At 33.7% G+C, this 26,056-nt stretch overlaps 3 protein-coding genes and 2 long non-coding RNA genes across 8 annotated transcripts; 2 read left to right on the top strand and 3 right to left on the bottom strand.

Annotated features, from left to right (window-relative positions):
• Positions 1-77: 77 nt before the first annotated feature.
• Positions 78-5,915, bottom strand: LOC107023577. Of its 4 annotated transcripts, none has more exons than XM_015224305.2 (3): positions 5,794-5,915; positions 2,872-3,227; positions 78-2,673 (listed from the first exon to the last, which is right to left on the bottom strand). In XM_015224305.2, exons 2-3 carry the CDS (start codon positions 3,216-3,218, stop codon positions 354-356), a joined length of 2,667 nt encoding a protein of 888 aa, XP_015079791.1. In that variant the 5' UTR covers positions 3,219-3,227; positions 5,794-5,915; the 3' UTR covers positions 78-353. The 4 variants fall into 4 exon arrangements, with proteins under 4 accessions (XP_015079791.1, XP_015079790.1, XP_015079795.1 ...); XM_015224304.2 differs by having other exon boundaries at positions 2,872-4,937; positions 5,794-5,888; XM_015224309.2 differs by lacking the exon at positions 5,794-5,915 and adding an exon at positions 4,752-5,787.
• An 897-nt stretch (positions 5,916-6,812) lies between these two features.
• LOC114077503 lies at positions 6,813-8,006 on the bottom strand. The gene is made up of 2 exons (XR_003578742.1): positions 7,723-8,006; positions 6,813-7,054 (listed from the first exon to the last, which is right to left on the bottom strand). It is a non-coding gene; the product is annotated as an uncharacterized LOC114077503 (long non-coding RNA).
• Positions 8,007-8,591: 585 nt separating this feature from the next.
• On the bottom strand, positions 8,592-14,983 carry LOC107023687 (phytochrome-associated serine/threonine-protein phosphatase 3). Its single transcript, XM_015224462.1, has 10 exons — positions 14,579-14,983; positions 12,689-12,835; positions 12,520-12,587; positions 11,980-12,037; positions 10,650-10,760; positions 10,519-10,569; positions 10,133-10,276; positions 9,966-10,061; positions 9,793-9,864; positions 8,592-9,007 (listed from the first exon to the last, which is right to left on the bottom strand). Exons 1-10 carry the CDS (start codon positions 14,657-14,659, stop codon positions 8,924-8,926), a joined length of 912 nt encoding a protein of 303 aa, XP_015079948.1. The 5' UTR covers positions 14,660-14,983; the 3' UTR covers positions 8,592-8,923.
• A 2,159-nt stretch (positions 14,984-17,142) lies between these two features.
• Positions 17,143-20,158, top strand: LOC107021880. The gene is made up of 4 exons (XR_001457099.2): positions 17,143-17,387; positions 17,486-17,556; positions 18,838-19,116; positions 19,689-20,158. It is a non-coding gene; the product is annotated as an uncharacterized LOC107021880 (long non-coding RNA).
• Positions 20,159-21,040: 882 nt separating this feature from the next.
• LOC107022663 (probable aquaporin TIP3-2) lies at positions 21,041-22,901 on the top strand. Its single transcript, XM_015223260.2, has 3 exons — positions 21,041-21,253; positions 21,353-21,603; positions 22,325-22,901. The coding sequence occupies exons 1-3, from the start codon at positions 21,121-21,123 to the stop codon at positions 22,718-22,720; spliced, it is 780 nt and encodes a 259-aa protein (XP_015078746.1). The 5' UTR covers positions 21,041-21,120; the 3' UTR covers positions 22,721-22,901.
• The last annotated feature ends 3,155 nt before the right edge of the window (positions 22,902-26,056 follow it).

The raw sequence follows: 26,056 nt of genomic DNA, 5'->3' as shown, positions 1-26,056 counted from the left end.
GTTGTGAATGGAGCAAAACCATTCTCACTTCTAGTAAAAAAAAATGAGAATTTATCACATGCCATGTAACACAACAATTCACAAACTCATCGTCTGAATATAAGATTCACTTTTGCAAGCTATGAGAAGAGCTTTCATACCCTTTTGAGACCAAAAATAGTACACCATCGTCTTATCTTACACCTTGCTTTCTGAGTCCAATAACCCAGAAATTATGTTTTTTCAAATGAAAATAAATCAATAATGTTACTGTAGAAATTCAGAGGCGCGCGACGATGAGCAATACATCACAAGTCACTACCATGTAACTATAAAAGCTGTACAAGAAGCAAACAATGGGGGGAGCAAAGGATCTATAAGCTGGCCTTGCATGAAGCTTTATTATGTCCTGGTTCCTTGCACTTGCTGCAAGTTACTGTCCTCTTATCTGGGTCCATACTTTTGGTCTCCTCTGGTTTTTCCTCTATCGGCAATTCTGGAGGGCAAGGGGGTAGCACATCTGCAGTATCTGACTCGCCATCTTCTTCATCTGGTGTTCCAATCCCAGGTATCGGGTTTACAGATGCAGAATATGTAAAATGGTAACTTTCAACCGTGAAGTAACTCGAGCAGTAATCATACACAGATTTACCAATAGAGTTGAACACAGCCACAGCGTGGCAGCAAGGCAGACCACTTTGTTTCCACTCAAAGCACGTGCACTCACGGTTTTCAATATTCACAACGTGAGTCATCTCATCATGAACTTCAAATAAGACATCAGAAGAGATTAGAACTTTTAGACCATGGGCTTTAGCAGCTTCTTTCTGCATCTTTTTCTCTTTTGATGGAGTAAGTTTGGTGGACCAAGTACTTGACTCCGATTTACGATGATCTATTAGATCACTGAGCATACATATTAGGGATTCTATCTTTTGCATTATTGTTGATCCTCGAGAATCCTCAATCAACTTGGAGTATGGTTCTGCAACATTCTCTGTGATATAGTTATAGTGCTGACCTTTAAATGACAAACTCGTCCAACACTCGGGCTCAATCTGGTTCAACCAATCATATGCGTGTGAACAAATCTGTTTAATTTGCTCAGTCAAACTTTTAAAACCATTAAGTCGAACTGCATGAGCTGCAGCAAGGAAAATTTCAGGTAAAACAGCTCTCCCATCACCATGGAATGGACCCTTCATATTTCTCTTGAAGCTTTCCAGAAGATGAAAAATGGAATAGCCATGAGAAGAATTCTCAAACACCTCAAACACAGAGTTCTTTAAATTTTTCTCTCGATCTGAAATAAAAGTTATAGAATGAGAAGTTGACAATGCAGATTTTAGTTGCTCCAAAAACCAACGCCAACTATCATCATTTTCAATATCTATTACTGCAAAAGCAACAGGAAAGAAACAATCATCTGCATCAACCGCAGTTGCTGTTATTAAAGTCTCCTTGTACTTTGATCTTAGAGATGTGGCTTCAAGGAAAATAAGGGGTCGGCAACCGTGCTTGAAACCATGAATGGAGGCATGAAGTGAAAAAAAGAAGCGCTGAAGTCTTTTTTCATCGTCTAGCACAAGCTTAACAACAGTTCCAGGATTAGTATTTACTACCTTTTCGCAGAACCAAGGCAGCCTGTTATATGACTTTGAGTATGAACCTTGAAGCTGCTCCTTGGCATCTTCCATTCCTCGCCATACTTGTGAGTATCTCAATTTAATCCCAAAGTCACGCAAAATGCTTTTAGCGATTTCCCTGGGTTTGTCATTTGGAGAATCTCGTAACCTTTCCTTGATGATACTTACCAACCAATTCCTTGTACGATGAGAAGACTTCCAGGATTTGCCTTCACATGTATGCAAATCATTATACTTTCTGATCCTAAATGTTTGAGCATCAGGGACCCTAGATGCATGAATTTTCCAAGAACAACCCTCTACCACACATCTGCCACTTACACGGATAGCATCATTTTTCTTCAACTTGTAGACAAACCGATGAGCAACAGCATACTTTTGCAGTGCAGCCCGGAACTCTTTCACACTCTTAAAATCCTGATCAACACCAGTAATACCCTCTTTCCAGGTGGCAACTAGCTTCTCTGGCAGATCTTCATCACGCAAAGTAATTGGAGAGGAACTGTCAAAATTATCAGGTAATTCAACACCATCTTCATCCTCCACCATGTCATTTCCCACCATTACGCCAGTTGAACTTCGACTCTTCTTCTTTCGCGATTTCTCCTTAGAATCATTATCAGTCACAACAATGATTGGACCATTGGCACCAATTTTCCAGGAAGCAGTGCGCCTGCGCTTCTTCACGGTATCAGCAGGGGTAGCATTATAGTCAAAGCTAATTGGGCTCTGGGCAGTACTACTAACAGCAGCACGTGAACGTGGAGCATAGTCAGAATCCTCCTCAGCAACATGGCCAGAAGAAGGGTTTGACGAAGTAGTGGTTTGACTGAGGCTTTCAGCTGCCATATTAAAAGCAGGTTCCTGGCAGCTGATATGTACATCGACCAGACAATCGCTTTGAATAGCTATAGGAGAGACAGCAGCTGTTCGAACAGTCCTTAGCAGGCTAGCCTTAGAAGGTGTTGTACTCAGACCGCCTGAATCAGCAGCACCTGCAGGTGTGCCATGATGATTTACGTTCTCAGCCAGTTTTAAGCCAATTGTCCTGCGAGTGCAGTTGATTGAGATACCAAACGGGATGTCAATTACATATATACTACACTACCAGTGATGTGCCATTGGCTTAACAATTTGCTTTAGCAGTAATATAGAGTTGCTGGCAACAGGCCCGTGTTACCAAATCACATTTATCAATAAGCAAAACTAATGTATATGCATAATTAAAACATGGTAGTGTTAATACCTCTCATTGTACGTATTCAATGCATCGTGATCAAAACCTTCCTTTCCGCTGACAAAAATCTCAGCTGTAACAGAATTAGCATGAAATTCAACCATTCTCTTGAAGTCCTTTTCACTCCTTAAATTAATAAGAGTTTTCCTATTTTTTGGAAGAAAATACTTAATTGACACTGTCGTAAGCTCCAGATTACACAGCTCTGCCAATTTTATCTTGAGATCATCATATGGAGTATCTTGGTTTATATTGACAGCATTTGCCTCTCCTCCTTTATATGACAAGTTTCCATCGACATCATTCACAAATTCACCACCAGACTGACAAATTAAAATAAGCTTTCCCTTCACCATGGCATAAATCTTCAAGGCCAAACAGGAAAAAAGTCAGGAAAAGAAAAACTTAAAAATGACCAGTGTCAATGTTCCTCCAATACAGTTATCTTATTTCGTTCATCGTGTGAGATGCCACGTAAGAAGGATGATTCTAGAGAATATGATGCATCAGCACTCATACGAGGAACTCAACTCATTTGAATTTGCATGCATCCAACTTAATTAAGTGTATAGACATATTGCTAATCATCTATTTATCCAACTGACAACAACATACCTAGTGTAATCCCACAAGTGAGGTCTGGGGAGAGGAGGATGGTGTATGCACAACCTACCCCTACCTTGTGAAGATAGAGAGATTGTTTCCCGTAGACCCTCGGCTCAAGTATCAAAAAACAAGTATGTAAAGCAAATGCAATAGCGAAGAAGTCATAGTGAAAATATTTAAAAGAGAGCAAACGGAAGCAACAAATAATATGAAAACCAAGCAAAGGAAATAACATGTAATACTAAGACTAATAAAAAATATGTGATAGTAGGGAAGTAATAATAACCATACTAATAAGGGAACTAGACAGCGCTCAATCACCTACTTACTGACCACTTAAAAGCCAAAAGAAACTCTTGGTAGGCATTTGGTCATAGCTTCCAAATATTTTTCACTTTGTTTGGAATTCATGAAACTGGAGTGACGGTATAGTTGTGTTTGGTTATACTTTTTGCAAAAAAAATATTTGAAAAAGTGTTCATACTTGAATGTACTTAAATACAACTTCAAAAGCGAAAAGTGAGTTGGACACAGGTGAGAAGATGTTTTTCGAATTTGATATACAACTTCATTTGGGATTTTCAATGGCCATTGAGCGCTCTTGTGCCGAAGATGAACGGGGCTAAGCGATCTGCCAAAACCGTGGGATGTAAAATACATCAGTATGAGAGCATCCCAACTTAGAGAGAAGCCTCCACACGAGTGGTGGTGGATGAAGCAGAAGAGAGAATGCCGGATATATTAATGCAAACATCAGAGAAAAAAATTGATCTCTATTTAGAGATATAATATAAATTATCATGATTCATGAACTAATGGACTCTCCAATCTTTTTTAGTAATTGAAAAGTCAAGGTTGAAATGTATATGTGATACCGCTATAAAGTGCATTTTGTTGATTTTATTTAATGATGAAGTTATTAATCAACAAAGCAAAATTAAAATTCTTAAAAGATGATATCACTCATAAGCACTTATTTATAAGTTTAAAATATAGCAGACAGAATTCCATTGGTCTAATTTGGGACCTTAAGATAGAGTTTGACACTTTCAGACAAACATATCGAGATAGGAAAGAGGCCATAGATTAATTTGTGACCTCTAAAGAGCATATGAGGTGAAAATCTCACATACGGTTTTGTAATAGTGATGGGGCATAGTGATGTTATCATCGACTATGATTCTGAAGTTCAAATAAAGTGAAATTATCCCAGGAAAAAGTTACTAATTTTATGGTCAAACAGGTCCTAATAAGTACTGAACTGCCAAATAAATTTTGGAAACCTTGAGGTCACAATCAGCGATATATGGCGATAAGGTTCATTGGTAGATTGACTACTTCCATTTCCACTGGTTCTTCAAAGCTACCAATCCTGATTCTTCCTCTCGCATCGGTCATGCACCAGATGATGAGCCCATGCGATTTTATTGGTGCCCTATAGATAGCCAGAAATTGGCATGCAGGCACTCCTTGTATAAAGTAAATATTTAAAAAATTACATGTAGATCTGGATGTTTAGTATCAAGCATAATTTTTATGTCATTCTAATAAAAACAGTTCCACGGAATCATAATCTTACATTCTTCAGATATCTCCTTTACTCCGTATCTAGAGAAATATGCTTCTCACATAACTACATAGAAGCGTTTAGAGGGGTCACCTAATTAACAAAGTTTAAATCTTGTTCACCAACATAAGCATGACTAATGAATAGTGGAAAGGTATGTATGCTTTAAATATTTTAGCTCCTTTAGAGGGACTATATAAGTTTCGAAAAAAGGGCAAGATTACAAAATTATCGTGAGTAAACAACATCATAGAATATTTACTCTCTTTTCTTTTTTGGTTGTATATGTAAATAGAGAATCTAAACTCCTTAAATATCATTTGTTGCGAATTTAAAGGAAAAGCAACAACATACCTCGTGTAATCCCACAAGTCTCTGTGGGGATAGAGAGGCTGTGTCCGACTCAAAAGAAGTGTAATTCAATCAGAATTTTATTCTTTTTCATTTTCCTTTTAAGTAGTTGGAAGATTGAAAAATGATGAACACTGTAATCATCATTCAGCTGATAAAAATACTACTCCTAGCATGCCTAGTTTGTATAAAAACAGGAAAAGACTAAAACTTCATCCATGCAAATACATAACGCAAACAATTCAAAAGAAGAATTCACCGCCAAGCAAGTTGGTTACCTTCAAGCAGAATCTTCAGACAATGTAAGACAGCAAAACAAAAAAAAACAAAAAAAAATTGCATATCTACTGCAGATATGTATACAATTGAAGCGATAAAAGAGAGTAAACAGAGCACGATAAACTTACCTGAACCTGTAATTTAGGAGAAAGAAGACGGAAATTGAGAAGGAAGGAAGACGGGACTGAGAAGTGAAAGAAACCCTAGAATTGGGGGTAGTTTTTGAATTACGCCTAAAATAAGAGAGTGAATGGGTAATGAGACAAAACAAAAGATGAGGGGGTCTTACGGAAAAAGTCATAGTTTATGGGGCAACATGTATAAATTAATTAGTTAGAGGGGCAAGAAGGAAAATACTAGTAGAAAAAAGTCAAACCTTCATATTTAATACAATACTCCCTCCAATCACTTTTATTTTTTTTATTATATTGCTCCCAATCACTTTTGGAATAATAATTTTTTTTTAATAGTTTATTCTTAATATTTAATAATTTATTTTGATACAATATACATCTCAAATATTATTTTTTAAGAAGTGTTCATAATTCAAATTGGACAATTAAAAGAAAAAATAGTTACTAACATTAATAATACATACTCAGACTCATTTTAAGTATCTCCTAATGTTTTAGCATCATGATTGGAAAAATCATTTAATAACATTAATAGTAATTGTTATAATAGTAGTTGACTCAATTATCATTTACTTCCTCCCACCATTTTTATTAGTAAATGTTTTGACTTGCCACATTCCTTAAAAAAAATATTAAAATAATAAATTTGCTATAAATTTTTTATATACAATAAATTTAATGTTATAAAAATGCATTAAAAATAAATTGTATTTAGTAAAGAGAGTAAAATAGTTTTTTTAAGTATTTTTTAAATTGAATAAATAAAATAAAATATTTATTTTTTGTGTATTGGATAAACAAAAATGATTTAAGAGACCTAAATCCTAATAATTGTTGATAGGCATTACAATTTAACTAATTTTTAAAGTAAAACTAAATTAGATTAATTCAATATTTTAAATTTAGATGTTTAAAAATTAAAAAAAAATACTATAAGTTATAATCTTTCTCGAGATTCTCATATTAATATAACAAATAAAATCACCGTAAAGTGTTGGTGAAAGTCCATACAATTTGACTCTTCAAAAGCTAAATATAATAATTAAGTAAAAGTGTACCAAAAAAATGGGGATAAGAAATTTATTTGACTAGAAACTTATATGCAAATGGCTTTTTACAACAGTCCTCCAAGTTAAACTGAAAGCAAAGGTCAATGTACCTAAAAATGAGTTGCAAAATATTACAATGAGGAACTATATCATCTACCCCAATCTAATAAATTCTTGCATGCAGATCATTCATGCATCTTCTGACTCTGTAGCACAAAAAGGAATTTGATAAAGATAAGAAAAATATGTCTTTTATCATTCGAATCAGTTTCATCCTTCAAAAATCAAAATTAAGTAAAACGAGAATCATACCATATATTAATAACTATGAGGATACAAGTTTAATCACAGTGAAACAAACATATTAGGTGATTTTTACCTATCTATACAAGCACTGATGGACAGAGTTACATGTTACCTACGTTGGTAGGAGATAGCAGATAGTAAATACCCGTGGAACTAGTCGAGATGCATACAAGTTGAACCAAATACCACTTTTATCGAAAAAAGAACAAGAATGGAAGCATAAAAATATATCACATGTCAGAAGGACACACCAGCTGATCAATCAAAGAAAAAATTAGGAAGATCTTCAATTGAATCTCTACAAAAGCCAAGAGATAAGCCAGTGCAAAGGCCACAAATGACTTTAACCACCCCTCACCTCCACCAGAAAATTGAGAGAGAAAAAAATCATCAAAAAGAGGTTTCTCCAGATGTACCAACTAGTTTTCTTACTTCCACAAGTTAAAAGCTAGAAATTATCAATCAAAATGAAAGTGTGTGTACGCAATCAAAGCAACTTGAAATATGGTATTGCAGGATTTTGCTATTAATTTCACTTAATAATTGGTAATGAATTCAAAAAATGTACCTTCAACTCGAGTTCGCCGGAGAAAATGGTGTCAGTTGGCCGTCTTTGCTGCCGCTGGAGAGACTACGACTACGGCACAACAAGGCAATCACTAACTTTTACCCAATTTGCCAAATTAGAAGCGGAAAGGATGACAATTATCCAAGCTGTGATTTAGTGAAGGTAAATGTAAAATTAAAATCAAAATCTTACTCTTTTTTTTCCTAAAGGTGCTGCGTGTACCTGTTTTGGACGATTCTATTTTTTTTTTTTTGGGGAAAAAAAATAGAGAAATTATCTATGGATGCATTGTATTGCAAGTTTTTTAAAATTAACGTTGTCTATGTTTAAAAATAACTAGCTAACTATCTATGATTGATAATAAGAGCTGAAACTATCGTTATTTCTGCAACTTGCTCAATTTCTTCATTGTCTTTTTGTTATGAATTAGTAATTCATATATTATAATCAGTACATTTAAGCAACTCATTCATGTATTATTTATTATATATGTGCATAACTCTCATGTTTACCAATCATCCCACCAGAGTAAACAACTTCAAAGCCAACCTGCTGGAAGTTGTAGTTAACAAATGGTGATTCAATTAATGAAACGAGAAGTTCCTTACGTACTCCTTGCTTCCGCGAATGGTGGAAAGGAGCATACGGAAACTGAAGAGTGAAGATCAACAGTAATTACGATGTCAAATAATCGTGAAATGTTGCTGCACAAACAACAATTACTGGGATTTTTGGTACAGTGAAGCTGAAAGGTGTTGAACTAATTTGTGGAAAAAACTAAAGTCCCCTTCTGGGAGGCAAAACAAATGCCAATTTCGTGAGTGTACCACCAACTTCTAATACTGCGCTTTTGAAAGTAAATGGACCCATTTTTCAAGGAAAGGGTACTCTAGCATTGCAAGAAGAAATCTAACATCTCGTAATCTGATTTGAGGTAGAGTTCAAACTATGACACAGGTAAGAATAATTATGGAACAGATGGGAACAAACATGAAAAGGCCATTGTGAATACATAGCACAAACTATTCGAAAGCAGGATCAGCCCAACAAGCTAGGTATGTATCGCCATCTTATGAGAGAGAAGCAAGCCACACAGCAATCTGGTTCCCGCCAAGTAGATAGTTTCCGCTTCAATTTCCCTCTAACAAGGGACGGCACAGAGTGCAGAAATAATATCAATCAACAAAAGGCAAGTACGCACTCATAAGAAATAAGGTACTCCTGTCCTGGGTCCTCGCATCTGGTTGTTTTCTTCAGTTTCAGTGAAGAACTTCACCTCTCTCTCCTGATAAAACAGAACAAAAATAAGAATAAGAAAGATTCTATCAAACACAGCAAAAATATCCATTATAAAAAAAGTTGTCAGGAAAACATAAATAAACAAATAGATATAAAGATATGCACCGCTAACACTACACGTTCCAAAAGCTGGAGTTCAGATCATAGAACAACTGCCAGTGGAGAATGCTCTAAAGAGAAACTGCCTAAAACGTTCCATGTTCTCTCCATCTTCCTTACCACATAGCTAAGCCAGTATAACTATGCAATTACACTCCACGTTTCTAATGTATAGTGGTAAACAGATCTTATCAAAATCTTCTAATACTAATACTAGTCACCAAGAGAGCAACAAAGCAGCTCCACAAGGAACTTTATCAAAGGAACGGTCGGCATCAGTATCTCGCATCACATTGCCAACCCTTTATACTGGAACGTGATACTTCCTAGATCATTAAGAATTTAAGATGATTTCAATTTTGATTGAAGTATTTCAGCACTCCTTTGACACATTTCCATCAATTTTCTGATAAGAAACAAGGTTAATAATGAAGTCCTAGGATGAACACCCTTCTATGATCCAACTACAATAGGCAAACTTCAATTTAACCTAACTCATACCATGTTGAATCATGAAATGCAAGATCAATTTTTAAAAAATAGGTACTCATCACTTTGAAGTACAACGATCGTCAGAATACACAATCAAACAGAAAGGGCATTACTAGGTAATCCCTTTATTTCAGAAAGGCTAACTAGAAGTTGAATAAGCATTGAAAAGAGCAAAAGTACCATATTCTCATTGAAGCTCAATATTGAAGCAACATTTCCACAGCGATAACAGTAGTTGGGAGCAGACCAAACCTTCATATTCAAAGGAAACGGGTCACATAAAATATACTTACTACATGTTTAAAAGAATGTATGTTCAACATGCCATAAACAATTTATTACTCAGTACTCACAGTAACGAGTCCTTTGTCCTGGAACATGTACTTCAGACCTTCCTGGACAAGTTGATGAGCCCGACAAACTAGATCCAACTTATTGATGTGATTAAACTGCAAGCATGGCATGAGAACATTGTTAGAAAAGGAAATATAGCAATATCTAACATCTTTAACCCACTTACCTCAGTGGTAACCCTGGATCCAAACAGCCAACCTGCTCCTCGAGGACTTACTGCCCATGTTTCAATCTCTTCAGGATCACTCCACATAAGATCACAAAAAGGCCCTTCATGCGGAATTTCACAATTACGTTCAATGACCCTGATCTGCATGTCATAAACAAAAAGAAGCTATATCAGTTCCTTGATTGTTTGTTTTTTGGTTAACCGATAAATCTGTTGTTTATAGATTCAAAACTCAGTGGATAACCAAGAATCAATATTAGTTCTTTATGATCCCGCATATTGATTTCATCGCCTAAGTCAAGATATATCACATCAATACACTTGAACAATCTGAAACTTGTTACAGTAAAAAAACAGAACACGTCAACATTCAAGTCAGCTACCTGATCAATAGTCCTAACATCCGGAGAAAGGCCACCATGGACACATAGTACCTGAATTGGAACACAGGCGGATTAATATATAAAAGATATGGCCAAACAATTATTATCTTATCAAGAGTACCAGAACATACTGTTCCATCTATAATTGCCGAGAGAGTCAGATAGTCAAATACGTCAGTGCAATACCGCCAAGCATTTGCATTTCCATACTTCCTTTGGCATTCATCATAGAATCCATAGACCTATTAAAAACAGGTAGAAAGTAAATATCAGAAAATAACATGTCTAGGAGGTGCGATCCTTTGCATGCCATGCATAAATCCATCCCATAGAAGCAAATCTTCAAAGAACTCTAAGTGTGAACAGAACAAAACCAAAGATATCAACTTAAAATAAGAGCAGCAGCAACAACAATAAAAGTAATAAGCAAATACTGAATAAAAGTCAAGTTACAAAGCAAGCTTCCTCCAGAATGCATCAACATTAGCTGCACCAAGCTCAAAGGCTACTCCAGTTAGGCCTTTGCAACACAGTCATCATGAGTCGCCTTACTGATATTTCAAGGCTAGAACCCATAAATACAATGAGCATAGAATGCAACAACAGTAATCATTAAGAATACAAGAGAGTATTAAATATTGTCCAAGCGTGAGTTCAAAAAAAAGAAACCCTCACAGAGAGTAACGACCAGCTCATTCTCTCTCTATCATTTTTTTATAACTGAGAAGTACAATGTATTAGATGGCCCAACTCCTATCGACCCACAAGTTTGAAACTCAGCAGAGTATGGCCCCACCCTCTTCTTCTTTTATTTATCAGGTGTGTATGGTCCCACCCCTTTATTTTGCCTCCACTTAAATACCAAACTTCCATCAGCAGCAGCAGGGTTCAAACTCACCCTACCCACACATCCCCTTATACCCTTATCACTAATACAGATTAAAGGCCTTGGGGGACTTCTTTCTTTTTTTGGGGTAAGGTAAGGTAGATTATTGATATAATGGTACCAAGCTGGTACTAGCATAAATTACGGAAGTCGGGGCGCAGTCTACTTTCTGTATTACATCATTAGAGAATCCAAGAATTCCAAAAGTTGAGCTGGACACTCTAGCAAAACGCTCTTAAGCCAGAAACACAAATTAGGTATAAAATTTACTTTAAAACAGAAGAATCTTGTTTTTTCCCAATAACAAGTCAAACTCCCAATGGCCTTGGGAGCCATAACTGCCAATTTTAGATCTGCTGTCTGCAGATTTAGTCAAACAGCCCAATGACAGCAACAGAACAATTGCTTCTTTAAGAAGAAAAAGGAACAAGTATTTTTTAAATTTGGGGAGGGGTCAAGAATGGCTTCCAAAAAATTGTTATAATAAAGAATTCCAAGCGCATCTATGGTACTTACGTCAAACACACACTTCTTAAATAGCTATGATCTCTGAATTTAAGCATAACATGTAATACCTGAGTTAGCTGCCTGCTCTCATGATTCCCGCGTAAAAGTGTAATGTTTGCTGGATATCTGGTAGCAAATTAAAAAAAAAGGTAGATAAATAAGAACCAATGCCCTATCACCTTTCAATAGACTAGCAGGAAAATCAACAGCTGCCAGTGCCATACAAAATTCATATTTGCTCAACTGAGGCAAAGAAGATAATATGAGTCAATCGTTGAAGATGAAAATACTGGGTAAAGTGGAAGACAGAGAACAAGAGAAGGGGAACCATCATAACATATAGGCAAAAACATGAATATTATAAAAGCTCAATGCTTCCCATGATCATCAAATTGATTTGAAAAAGAAAACAGTACCTACGGTAATTTTATTTAAAAGATAATACAACGTTTATCAAAATATATGTGTCCACAGCACAAAGTTCACAGCGCAATTAACAATTTTATCAACCTAATGATTCCTCATGAGACAGTAAGGAATAAGCAGTAAAACCATTTTCCTAAAGTAGACAGGTGATGCAAATTCTATATAAATATTTCTTACCATACCTTGCTTTAAGGAGCAATAAAATTGTGAAAACTTCGAGACTATTGTATCCACGATCAACAAAATCTCCCTGCCCAAATATGAGAGATGGGTGAACTAGAATCCTGGCATAAATTTTTTCAAAAGATAATCCGTAACCGTCCATCTATGGACTAGGAATAAACCATTTACCATAAAGATGTAATTTGTCTCTGGCACATGACCACCAGTGTGGAAAAGTTTCATTAGATCATGAAATTGGCCGTGTATATCCCCACAAACAGTAACTGGACTATTAACTGGTTGCACATTTGACTCCTCAATTAGGATCTCCTTAACCTGTGAAAAAGTGTCACATGTTTTAGACACAAATGAAATACAATGCATGCTCTCAAGTAAAATTAGATGTGATGCTGAAGTGCAAGGCTGTAAACATAATTGAACAAATGCAAAAAAAACTATCTGCCTACTACAACCCATAACCCCAATAACTATTGTTAATGTGATTGGTGTGCAGGAAGAAGAAACCAATCTAATGCACCATCAGTATCTTGTCCCACAAGCAATCAAACACTTCTCTCTGAATGATGTCTATAGAAGAAGCAATTTCGACCTCCACTTATTTGCGTAATGACTCATACTTCAGGTAGTCATTCTTGTTATTCTTGACTCTCAATCATGCATGTCAAAAGAAGAGAAGCTCTTGTTACGCTGGATTGATTAATAGTACCACAGGACGTGAAATGATACACGAAACAATCATGGAATTATACGAGAAGGAACTTACCTCACAAATATAACCACCTAATCAAAATAAATAAGACAAAAACTATAGCTGAGGAACTCTAATATACATCCACCCAACAAATATAAGCAAATGGCTCCCCTATATTTCCATTTCCTCCCATCTCAAAAGCATTCTATTGATCTGTAAACCTTCATAACAGGCTTTGTCTTGGCAAGGCCAGGGAATAAACCCAATAGTCATATAGCTGAATTGTATGTGTTAAGCGTGACCAAATATTGTCACATTATCTAAATTTGTAGGCTAATGGATGACATGGAAGCATGAATAAAGGCTTGAGTCTTTACTAATAGCTTCAATAATCAAAGATCTCAGGTTGCAATAATCTTTGTTAGAAGCAACTACTTGAAAGGAAGGTCGGTCCTACAGCAATACTATGTAGGTCACAATGGGTTCTTGTTACAAACTAATTATGCTTTATAGCCTATTCATCGCTTATTTTGTACTTCCAATTAGTGCCTGTGAAACTTTTTCCTTCTGGATACCACTTTGCCACTATTACTGCCCCACCCACCCACCGTCATGTTTATCAACCTTGAAATTTGATCAAATGCCATGATGTATGCAAAGGAAAGGGCAATTGACAAACCAACATGAAGTTTTTACTGGGAAAACCTACCGATTCCTATGAGAATAATGAGCTTTGTTCTTTTGAAATTAATGGGGAATACATCTTGTTAACATGCAAATCCGATCCCTATAAAATAAGTCCACTAGATGGAGATATGAGAAAAACAAGAGCAGTTGGTACATATTATTATGGTTAGATTTCTAAGAGAAATTTTCCGGATCACAAAAAACACTCTCTAAATCAAGCTCCAAAAGAAAACACTTGCAGTACACGTCAGAAAATCATTAACTTCCTCAAGTGAAAATGAGACTAATCTGCTGAATGTGCATAAATATTCCCCATTGACATTCCTCCCTTCCACACAAGCCTATAAACGAAAAACAAAATCAACAATATCTACAAGCTAACTCCCTCCCCCCCCCCCCTCTCCTCCCAAAAGAAACAGCTTTCCCAAAAGTAATGAGCCAAATGGAAAAATCAATATAACCTTTACTATTACTAGAATTTATGATTATTTTGTTTTAGTAAACAGCTTGATAGACATGTGTCAACAAATAACACAATCAACCTTTCAAACCTTACCTATTTAAGCTCAGCGACAGGAATCTTCTACATCTATTTCCTCACTATTCCGACAAATTTCATTACAAAACTGGAAAATACTTGTAGATGTGAGAAAAAAAAAAGGATAAAGTATTAAACATACGTATTCACAGAGGAGCTGAAGCTCGTCCTCCGCCAGATGCTGTCCCTCTTTAACCTTCGTTATCCACTGGTCCAAATCCATCGCTCTTCTTCTAAATCTAGTGTTCCTTCTTCGTTGCAATTAAACCTATCAGTTGTATAGAAATGTACGGATTTATCTGAAAGGTAATGTAAGAGCCGATTGATTCAGCTGCCGTTTCCGATGAATTGATGCCGGAAAGTTGCTCGATCGGATACTGCCCAAAACCCCAATCGGAGAAAACAGAGTTTCCGATCCCTTCGGATGGAGTGAATTTTGAAACCCTGGCCAAGTGAGACTTTACGTACAGTGGTATTTTGGCCAGAAATTGATTGGACTATTTTACCCTTTCATCCCTAGCTCACATTTTTGGCAACCCCCACGAGTGCGATTAGTTGTTTTTTACTTGTGGCCAAAATATAAAGAGTATTATTTTCCTCTTTGGGGTAACTATTAATGTAGAGAGATGCATTTGAAAAGTTTCATTTTAGGGTAAAGTATTTCATATAGTTATTAAAGTTGGTGTATTAAGACTTTTTTGTTTTTAATTCATATATTTTGAATCATAATTTTATTTATTTATTAATTTTAAAATGTATGTTATTAAAGATAGGATTCAAATCATAATTTCATTTATTAATTTTGAAATGTATGTTATTGAAGATAGGAATCGAGATAATTTGTATATATTATATAAAAAGATCAGAAAGGGGTCAAAAATATTGGGTCAAAAGTGCCCTTCTAATTAACGGAAATCGTTAAATGTCATGTGGATGCCACATGGCACCCCAATAGATTTCAACTGCCACACAGACTAAAAGGAAAAGGGCCAAAAGTACCCTTAAACTATCCAAAATAGCTCAAATATACCCTTAAACTATATTTCGGCTCAAAACTACCCTTCACGTCAAACTATTGGGTCAAAAGTCACCTTTTATTAGTGCAAGTTGTTAAATTCCACATGTGCCACATTGACTATATTCCTAAATCTTAATTACTCATTTTTCCCTAATTTCATTATTTTTCAGAAACGATTTCACCCCTTCTCCCTCATTTCGCGGCTAAGGTCTCACAGTTTTCTTCGTCGCTGGGTTTCAAAGTGGATATTCGTGGTTATAGGTTAGTAATCTTTTTTCTTATTTTATTGTGTTTACAACCACGAAAATCCACTTTGAAACTCAACTCCGAAGAAAGTTATGAAATCTTGGCCGCGAAATGACGGGAAACTTGTGAAATTCTAACTATCATACTTTGAAATCGTAAACGTAATAAAATAAGAAAAGATATTTACTAACCCAACCATGAATATCCACTTTGAAACTCAGCCACCAAGAAAGCTACGAAACCTTAGCTACGAAATTAGAGAAAAGTTGTGAAATCCTAACTATCATGCTTTGAAATCGTAAACATAATAAAATAAGAAAAAATATTTACTAACCTACAAGCATGAATATCTACTTTGAAACTCAGCCACAAAGAAAAGTATGAACCCTAGCCGCGAAATGAGGGAGAACGGGTGAATATATCATTTATGCAATAATGAAATGAGGAGGAAGTAATTAGGATATAGGTATTTGGTCTATGTGGCAGTGGAACCTCATTGGCATGAAATGTGGCATCCACATGACATTTAACAACTTCTATTGATAAGAAGGATACTTTTGATCCAATAGTTTGACGAGAAGGGTAGTTTTGAGCCAAAATATAGTTTAAGGGTAAATATGAGCTATTTCAGATAATTAACGGTATTTTTAACCCTTTCTATTTAGTCTACATGGCAGTTGAATCCTATTGGCATGCAATGTGGCATCCATATGACATTCACGTGGCATTTAACAACTTTCGTTAATAAGAAGGGTACTTTTGACCCAATAGTATGACGGAAAGGATAATTTTAAACCAAAATAAAGTTTAAGGGTATATATAAGTTATTTCGAATAATAGTGTCACACATCATATTGATGTGATATTGATGAAGGGGAGGTAGGAAAGTGTCTTGGTGTCTTAAGAGGTTGTATACAATGAATACGAGGAGACCAAAAAAAATTATAAGAAGATATGGTTAAACATGACATGATGTAACTTTTGTTTATTGAATATACGACATTAAATAAAGGTATAGAGGTTGCAAATTAATATAAAAGGTTAGTAGGTAATAAAAAACATTATTTTGCTTTCTGACAAATTTAGGCTTTGCGGTGTATGTCGTAATATTAACTTTATTCTTGTAGTTTCTTGCTTTTGACATCTATAATTTGTTTATTATGTTTAGTTGTTGTACTATTTTATTGTTGTTATAGTTCATTGTCTCTATCACCTTCAAATCTCCCCACCTTATTCCTTTGTCGTAATATTTTATTATATTATATGTAAATATTTTTAAAATATTATTATATTTACTATTTATCAAACGCTAAACACTAAAAAATACGTAAAAACATATTTTTCTTGATAACAAATACACTAATAATGTATATATATATATATATATATATATTAAAAGTAAATTTTGAACCCACTTCCCATTTGTCAAAATTTAAGAGGTCTCATACAATTAACATTGGTGGTGTGAAACATATTATAAAGTTTCTTAATCTGACTGTTGATCCGCATTTAGAGAGAGGATAAATTCACAGAGAGGGAAAGAAGAAAAATACTCAATTTCGAAAAAAGCTCTAAATCGAAGCACACAATCTTGAGCTAATAATCTCTGCAATTTATAATAAACCCTCAATTGAAGCCATGGCAGGAAAAGAATTCTGAGAATACACCAATCTTACCGATCCTAAAGGTATTTTTGCATAACACATGTGTAATTTGTCAGCTAGTTTTTTGCTATTCATTTGCTTTTTTAGGTTTAAATTGTAAATGCAAACAAATATTTGGCAGGTAAGAAATTTGGTAAAGGGAAGGACAAGATAGATGATGAGGAGGTCACTTTTCAACACATTGTTTCCAAGGTTAGCAAATCTCGTTTCTCCAACTTTTTATGGTTGTTAAATTTATTAGAAGTGAGTGAGGTTTGCTTCTGATTTGAATTCTGTCTGCTTTTAGCAAAATTAAATTCATAGCAACTCTTGAAAGTTGATGTTGAATTGTGTGAACCGCCTTGTTTGGCAGCTTTAGCTATTAATCTTATTGAACCACACCTTAATTTAGAAATTTAAACTGACATGGAGGAGAGTGTTTAGTTATTTGTTTGTTTTAACTCCGCAACAATTTATAATTCGAGCATAGCATATGTTTCAGTTTTCTGCATAGCATATGCTGTTTAGTTTTTCATAAACTTGGTCATTTGTTATATATGATTTTTCATCGGCATAGTGAAATAAATGATATGTAAGGAAGATGTTAATAGTGAATTGAAGAACTCCAGAAAAGATGGCACGATTTACGATAAAAGTAGGAGTATGTTAGAATGATCACCATGTTCAATGTTGGATGATGTGAAGTTTGTATCTTTTATTTGAGAAAAGGTGACTCAGGTTTTTATATTGGTTAGGAGTAACTCTTTTGAGATAAGAGTTAATGATGTTAATTTAATTAGCATCCAAATTTTCTTACTTACACGAAGTCTCTGCCTTACCCCAATTACCATCATCCCCCTCCACCACCAACTCCTACTCTACCTCCTCTGTTACTATCTTTTCCACCTCCTCCTTCTCCATCTCCCAACCACCTTTTGCAGTAAATTCAACAAGCTCTGTTTCATATAATTGTATTTCTCCTCTTCTTCTAGCTATCAAAAGGAAAAAATGAAGAAGTTTCCATTTTTGAATTCTGGAAGAATTGAGAAACTGACTGGATCTGCAACCAAAACATTTTGTATTTACTGCTCTTTGTATTTACTCCACTCTCCTTCCTCTTTCTGCTACTGAATGTCAAGCTACAGATTTGTTTTGTGTTAATTATATAAGCAACTAGATTTTATTTGTTTTCTTAGCAAGGGAAATGCTTGATTATTCCAAGTAAACCACTTAGAAGAGTTATGGATTGAAATAAGGATATTATGTCCACCTATTAGCATTTAGATAAGACGTTTTGCAGTATATTTGGATACAGAAAGCCTTTGAGGACAGTTATAACACTACTTACTATTACTGGAAAAAAATGATGGTCTTGAATCATTGTAAGTTCATATATGTCAGATAAATTTGTAATCTAAAGTTATTTCATGATTAGATTATGTTATAAAATATTCATTGTAACATGCTTCAATTTCTGATAACATGCCCTGACAGGGATCCTGACTTTTCCTACTGGGTGCTTGACATGTTTAGATGCAAGAGGTTGTTGGGGAACATGGAGGTTACCTTCATGGAAAAGGTGGTATAGATTCTTGCTCACAATAATTGCTTCCTCCTTTTTTTTTGGTACATTAGTTTGTCCATATAATTAAAATGTGAAATAGTTTCTTGAACCTTGTTTAAGTTATATTTTGCATCCCTGGACAACGATGACTTACTTTACCTCAAGGAAACATATGGAAGTCGAGGAAGATGCTGAACACCTTCTGCAAGGTACGGAAAAATGTGCATTTCAAGTATTCAAGATATCCTTTTTTGTTTGTTCCTTCTTTGATACCTCTGGACAGTAATATTGAATGGTGACGACGAGTGCTAATTGATGTCAATTGAATTTCATTTACACATAAAGTTATTAAAAATTTAATTTGATGATTTACCCCGTCAGACTTTAGCTTTGCCAGCAGAGAGGATGCGTTGTGGCTTACGAAAGTTGGGACACATATAACTTATCCCCCAAAAAATAAAAGATATCTTCAATTATCAAATTGTATAACCATTTACATTTTCTATGTGCTGCTTAACTAGTTTAAACAAAGATGTTGCTGATTCTTCACCTGCAACTATTCCCCTGCCACTTCGTGTTGAGCCCAAGCCAAAAAGTGGGATCATGTACAATTGATTAATTTTACATTTTTACTTTAGACACTTTTTCCTCCATGTCTTCTCCCTCGTCTTTCTTTCTCCTAGTTTTTGTGCCCCAATAATTGAAGGGCGAATCATCTTTACATCTTGATAATTTTTTGTTTTCAAATATTCAGACTAATAAGATATGTACTGGTCTACAGGCAGCATGATTTACTAAAAAGTGTTTTAGGAGTCAAGCCTAAGAAGCAGAAAGTTTCTAGAGGGTTTGATGGGAGTAATTCCATCTCAAGTACGGGAGTTATTCTGATTCCTAGTAGTAATTCTGATTCGAATCAAGAAAAGCAGAAAGATGTCTTGCCGGCTAAACCAAATGATACTGGAAAAGAAACAAAGGTAGATAAAAGCTTGGTAGCAACATATGAGAGTTCAGATGATGAAGATTGATTATGTATGGATTTGATTGATGAATTATTTTTAGATCATAGTGTTTAAATTATCAAATATCCTTGGCATTTGTAATGTGGCCATTTTGATCAAGGATCCATTGAGCATGCCTGCCCGCAGAGGCCTAAATGTTCTTACCGTGAATTAGTTGACAAGTGAATATCGACAAACTGTATGTTGTAATTTTACATAGTTGAGATGTGAGGTATTATAGTTTTGCATAAAATTTGCATCTCACTATCACCCACCTCACAAGTCTCATTCACATATGTTTATTTTCACGCAACAGATTTTTAGGTTCCATTTCATTGATCACAGCTTACAACTATAATGAATCAATTGATCTAAAAACGTCGATTTATGACAAATTAAGTGCAGTCAATTCTTTCTAGAGCTTTATATTTCGCTATTAATATCATTTGTCGTGCACATTTCTCGATTTTAAGTATTGTGCTAATAGAAAATCATAACGTACTGTAACATGTACCTAATGCTACAATCGAAGATTCAAATCACCATCTTAAAAAAACGTTTATCAAATATTGTTATACTAGTGTGAATGGAGACGTAATCCAAAAATAATTTCAATTGAAGAACATAATTAAGTAGGCATATTATATACACGTGTCTTACAATTTGATTTTTATGTTTTTAAACTTTCAATGAATATAAGTGGTCATTCAACTTGTATCAAATTTAAATAGATAATTGTATACACATTTTATTATGCATATATTAATCAGTTTCAACGAATCTAACACAAACTATCATATAAGATATTACATAAAACATATATATATTAAATTTCAGAACAAGTTTAACTAATATTTATTTATACATTTTTTTAAGAACATAAATATCAATGAGGATAGGTTATTATGCTTAAAAGCAATGGTTTTATTATATATTGTCGTTTAGTTTAGTGTAACGTTTGGGTTTTAGGAGGTGAAGTCAGGTTGTTGATTGGATCGAAAGAGACAACGTAATGCATGTAGCATACGTGTCACTATTCATGCAGTGCTACTCCCAGGTGTCCACTTTTATTATCTTACTGTAACCCATCTGTTCTATATATAAACACCCCCTCGATCATATCGTTCTCTAATAGCCTCGTCTTTTATATTTATATTTATTATTATTGTTATCTTTAAGCGGTGTGTTTTGTGTGAAAAAAATATACTCACAATTATGCAGCCACGGAGATATGAGTTTGGCAGGGCGGATGAAGCTACACACCCTGATTCTGTGCGTGCTACCTTATCTGAGTTCCTCTCCACTTTCATTTTCGTCTTTGCTGGAGAAGGATCTGTTCTTGCCCTTGGTAACTCCTAACTCCTAATTAATTTTATCTGTGACAATTCGATGCACAAAACGTTATGTATTATTTACTAATTGTTATCCGTGCGGAATGTATGTGTAGATAAGTTGTACCCTGATAGAGCTTTAGGAGCGTCCAGATTGACGGCGATCGCACTCGCGCATGCGTTTTCTCTGTTTGCTGCGGTAGCATCCAGTATGAACGTCTCCGGCGGTCATATCAACCCGGCTGTTACCTTTGGTGCTCTTGTGGGTGGGCGAGTTAGCGTCCTTCGTGCTATCTACTATTGGATTGGTCAGTTGCTAGGTGCTGTTGTTGCCTCTGCCTTGTTGAGGCTTGCTACTGATGGATTGGTAAGACACTCCATCGGAAAACAGAAGCTTACTACAAACAATTTAACTTCAATTTTTCCGTTTTACTTTTACTTTTCATGAAATGATTTTTAGTTCGGAAAATCCCTGGAGACTTGTTTTAGACTACGAGTTCCTTTTTTTTTCTTTTCTCAAAACTTTGGGACAGGGGGAATATTTTTTACAAAAATTGAAAAGGGAATACTTCAGTCCTAATCCTCAAACTTGTTTTATTGGAAAAAAAACAATTATATCGTAAATGGCGTATAAATATCTCTTTATCATATTTTTGGAACTTGTAGTCCAAAGACAAAAATTTGTGAGTATATGCCCTTCAATCTAACGAAAGAAAGATTAATCAGTGAGACGTAGTACAATTTTATCACTCGACTCGATGTTGACTATCGAGTTGGCTTGGTGGAAAAGATCATGAACATATATATGTTCTAGTTTTTAGACGGGCACAAAATTGTGTTTTAATTTTGTGATCTCAAATATATCACATGAATAATTGAAATTAAAATTTTATCAAAAAAAAGAAAGATAGTTCTTTTTGAAACTGATCATGAAGAAAAGGAAGAAAGGAGGTTTTTCTTAAAAAACAGATGAAAAAGAATAAAGGATCGGAGGTCATTCTTTTCGTAGTACAAAGCGAGTACTACACTATAATTTTGCTGTATTAATTATTTACTACAACGAACGACAATTTTGTGTATGGACACAGAGGCCAGTGGGATTTGCGGTAGCAGCAGGAGTTGGCAATGGAAATGCACTTGTGATGGAAATAGTGATGACATTTGGTTTGGTGTACACTGTTTATGCAACAGCCATTGATCCAAAGAGGGGTAGTTTGGGGATTATTGCACCTCTTGCTATTGCTTTCATTGTTGGAGCTAATGTCCTTGTTGGTGGGCCCTTTGAAGGAGCATCCATGAACCCAGCAAGGGCTTTTGGGCCTGCTTTAGTGGGCTGGAGGTGGAGGAATCATTGGATCTATTGGGTAGGCCCATTTATTGGTGCAGCCATAGCTGGAATTATCTATGAGTTTGGACTCATACAGGCTCATGATGAAGCTCCAGTTCATACTCATCATCAGCCTTTGGCTCCAGAAGATTACTAAAATATGAGGACTTGTTTTGTTTGTGAAGTTTGTATGTTTGGGTCTTTTTGTTTGCTTTCTTAAGAGGCCTTAGCCCCCTTCTAATGTATTTGCGACTTGTTTAATTTTGAGTTGTGTAAGCTTTTAAATAACATAAACAAAAAAGCTATGTTTTGTGTATCGATTGGTTTGGTTTGGTTTTTGGTTGTTGGTTTCTAGATATTAAGTAGATATGTTATGAATCATTAAGAATTAGTCTCATCGGTTATTGATAGTTAGTCTAATTATTGATTAAATCGTTAAAGTTAAGATTTGACACTCCAAAGAGTCGCTCAAAATCACTTACAAACAAAGTGACAAATCAGACAAATGATCGCATTATGTTTAAACGAACATTATTATAGAGTTTAATAATGTTATATAAAGAGGGTATTGGTTAATCTATTAAGGAAAAAATTAAAACCATAAAGAATCTCTAATCTGTCTAATAATTAAAAAATCGAAATTATTACTGAAAATATTAAATTGATAATCCAATAACTTTTTTTCATTTAAAATTATCAATTAGGGTTCAATTTTAAACATACTACATAATAACGTATACTACAGTACATTTTATTAATCACTCTTAGGTCCCAACTGTAGTGCCTTATGCAATTTTACTTTGTAGGTTGCATTTTTGGTCTTGCTTTTTCAATATTAATTACAATAATTATTGTATATTTATTTTGTACATTTTGGTAAATAGAGCTGTGTTTTAAGTTGTTTCCTTTTTCTAACAAGAGTGACAAATAACTCAAATGTTATATACTAAATCCCAGTGTCTGAATTTAACACACTATGGGAGTGTTTGATAGGCTGTATTTAAAAGAAATAATATATGTATTAGATGTGGTATAATTTAATACTGTGTTTGATAGGAATGTGAGCCTATGTATAACTAATTCATGGATTAGTTAATACATCCTACATGGTATTATGTGATGTATTACTAGTACCTTCCATTTGGAGGTATTAGCTCTAATACCATGGGACTATCCTAGGTAAAGACAAAAATATCCCTCAAATCCTTTTAATATTTTTTTTTTTGATTTTATATTTTATATTTTATATTTATACTAATAAAGTTATTTAAATAAATTAGCTTACAAATTTTATTATTTAGATATAATTTTTTATTTCTAAAATATGAATTACTTAATCTATTTATTATTAATATAAAATATAATAATCCGACTAATATGTTAATGTTGATGTATGAATTTAAGAACAATTCATAAGTAAAATATTGTCTCTTAATGAAAGTTTATTAAACATTACACAAGTAGTCTAAAACAAGAGTGTGTGTATATATATATATATACACACACACATCTCGAGTATAAAAATAGTTTAATTTATTTTTCTATATTTATTTTATATTTTTATTTTATTTTATGATAAAGAGTTTTTTAAAATTTATTGATACAAACAAAGTTCAATAAATTTTCTCTATAATCATTATAGTTGTGTGACCTTTTGAGTTATTAACTCTAATTTATTAAGATGACAATTATTTACTCTCAAATAATTTAAGTGAGAAAATAGTGAAAATGACAATAAAAATTTTATTCTCCTAACTAGTTAAAAATGTTACAAAAAAATAATATTCTCCGTTAATTATCTACTTCGACTCAATTACATGAAATACAAAATCTCATAATAACTCTAGGGTAAAATTGGAAAGTTTTTTTTAAAAAAAATTTTAAACCACACACAAAATTAGATAAGAAACAATGAACCAAACACTTGATAAAAATAATGCCTGCATTGCTAATCCCTGCATTGCTAATCCCTGCGTTATTCATTTTTGTACCAAACGACCCTATAATTAGAAGAATCTTATTACTTTGCAGACGAAAGCTAAATTTTGTTTTACGTGTTTGATGTATGAAAAATATATTTAAATTTGTATGTAAAAAATATATTAGGAATATAATATATCAGGAATATAATTACTCTAAATAATAAAAAAAAGAAGTTGTTTTCTAATAATGTAAATTTTAATTAAGATGATCATAGACTATAAATTTTAACTTGATTATACAATTTGATTCTACAACAGTACAAAAGAACTAAAACAAAGAGAGTTTGTGAAACTTTTTTTTACTGATCATTCAAGAATTCTGTCCTGTATACTACTCAAGCACACCTATTTCATATAAATGAAGTTTAAAAACTTTAGTATAATAAATCAGAGTTTCATTTTTAACTTCAACGTTATGGTAGTTGATTTTTTCGTATTTTAATTAAAAATATTTTTATTTAGATTTTATTTAACATTAAAAAATAACAATTACTTGATCATGTATCAAACAACAAGTGATTTACAAAAATCTCCTTGAATTTGTTGATCATGAAAACTTTTGCCCTACTTGTTTAATGAAAAAAAATCTCTTAGATCCAACAAATTTTGAGTTTTGACCTTAACACTTTGTTTGGATCATTCTTATCTATTGTATCATAATGTATTGTATTGTACTGTATTGTATGGTATATATAATGTTTGGCTAGACTGTATTGTTTGTTGTTGTTTAATAACATTTTAATTGTTAGGTTTAATCGCATCATACTGCATTGTAATTTATAAATTTACTAAAATATCTTAATTATTCTAGGGTAAGAGGTTTGACTAGATTTAAATAATTAAATTAAAGGGTAAAATAATATTTTAAAATATTATGTAAATATATAATTGAAAAAAAAATTAAGTAACAATGAAAACACACCAAATTGGTTGTTCCATAAAATAGGGGTTTTCATTGTTACGTAACAACGAAATTTAACAATACCGTAAAATACATTTTAAGTAACAATCAAAACAAATATTGTAGATATAGTAACGATACAATACAATACAATGAATAACAGTGATCCATAGGGGTGGGCATTCGGTATTTCGGTTCGGTTCGGTTTTTTTTTTTCGGTTTTTTCGGTTTTCGGTTTTTGTAAATTGCGTACCGAATACCGAACCGAAATATTTCGGTTCGGTTCAGTTTTTGTTAATTCGGTTCGGTTTTTGTTAATTCGGTTCGGTTTTTTATTTCGGTTTTTTAATGGGCCTGTTTAGTGGGCTTTTTACAATTTTAAACTTTACAATTTTTTCAATTTTTTGTTTGATTTTTCAACTTAATGGGCTTTGATATTTCAACTTAATGGGCTTTGATATTTCAACTTAAAGTTTCTTATTTTTTTAAAAAATTTATTTAATATTAATAATTATTAAATATAATATAATTTATAAATTATAATATAATATTTCGGTTTAAACCGAAATACCGAATTCCAAAGTAATATGTACCGAAAACCGAACCGAAA

The sequence above is a fragment of the Solanum pennellii genome, chromosome 6 (genome assembly GCF_001406875.1).
Source record: "Solanum pennellii chromosome 6, SPENNV200".
NCBI lineage: Eukaryota > Viridiplantae > Streptophyta > Magnoliopsida > Solanales > Solanaceae > Solanum > Solanum pennellii.
Note: the sequence above shows the minus strand (reverse complement) of the source record. Positions and strands in the feature narration are given on the sequence as shown.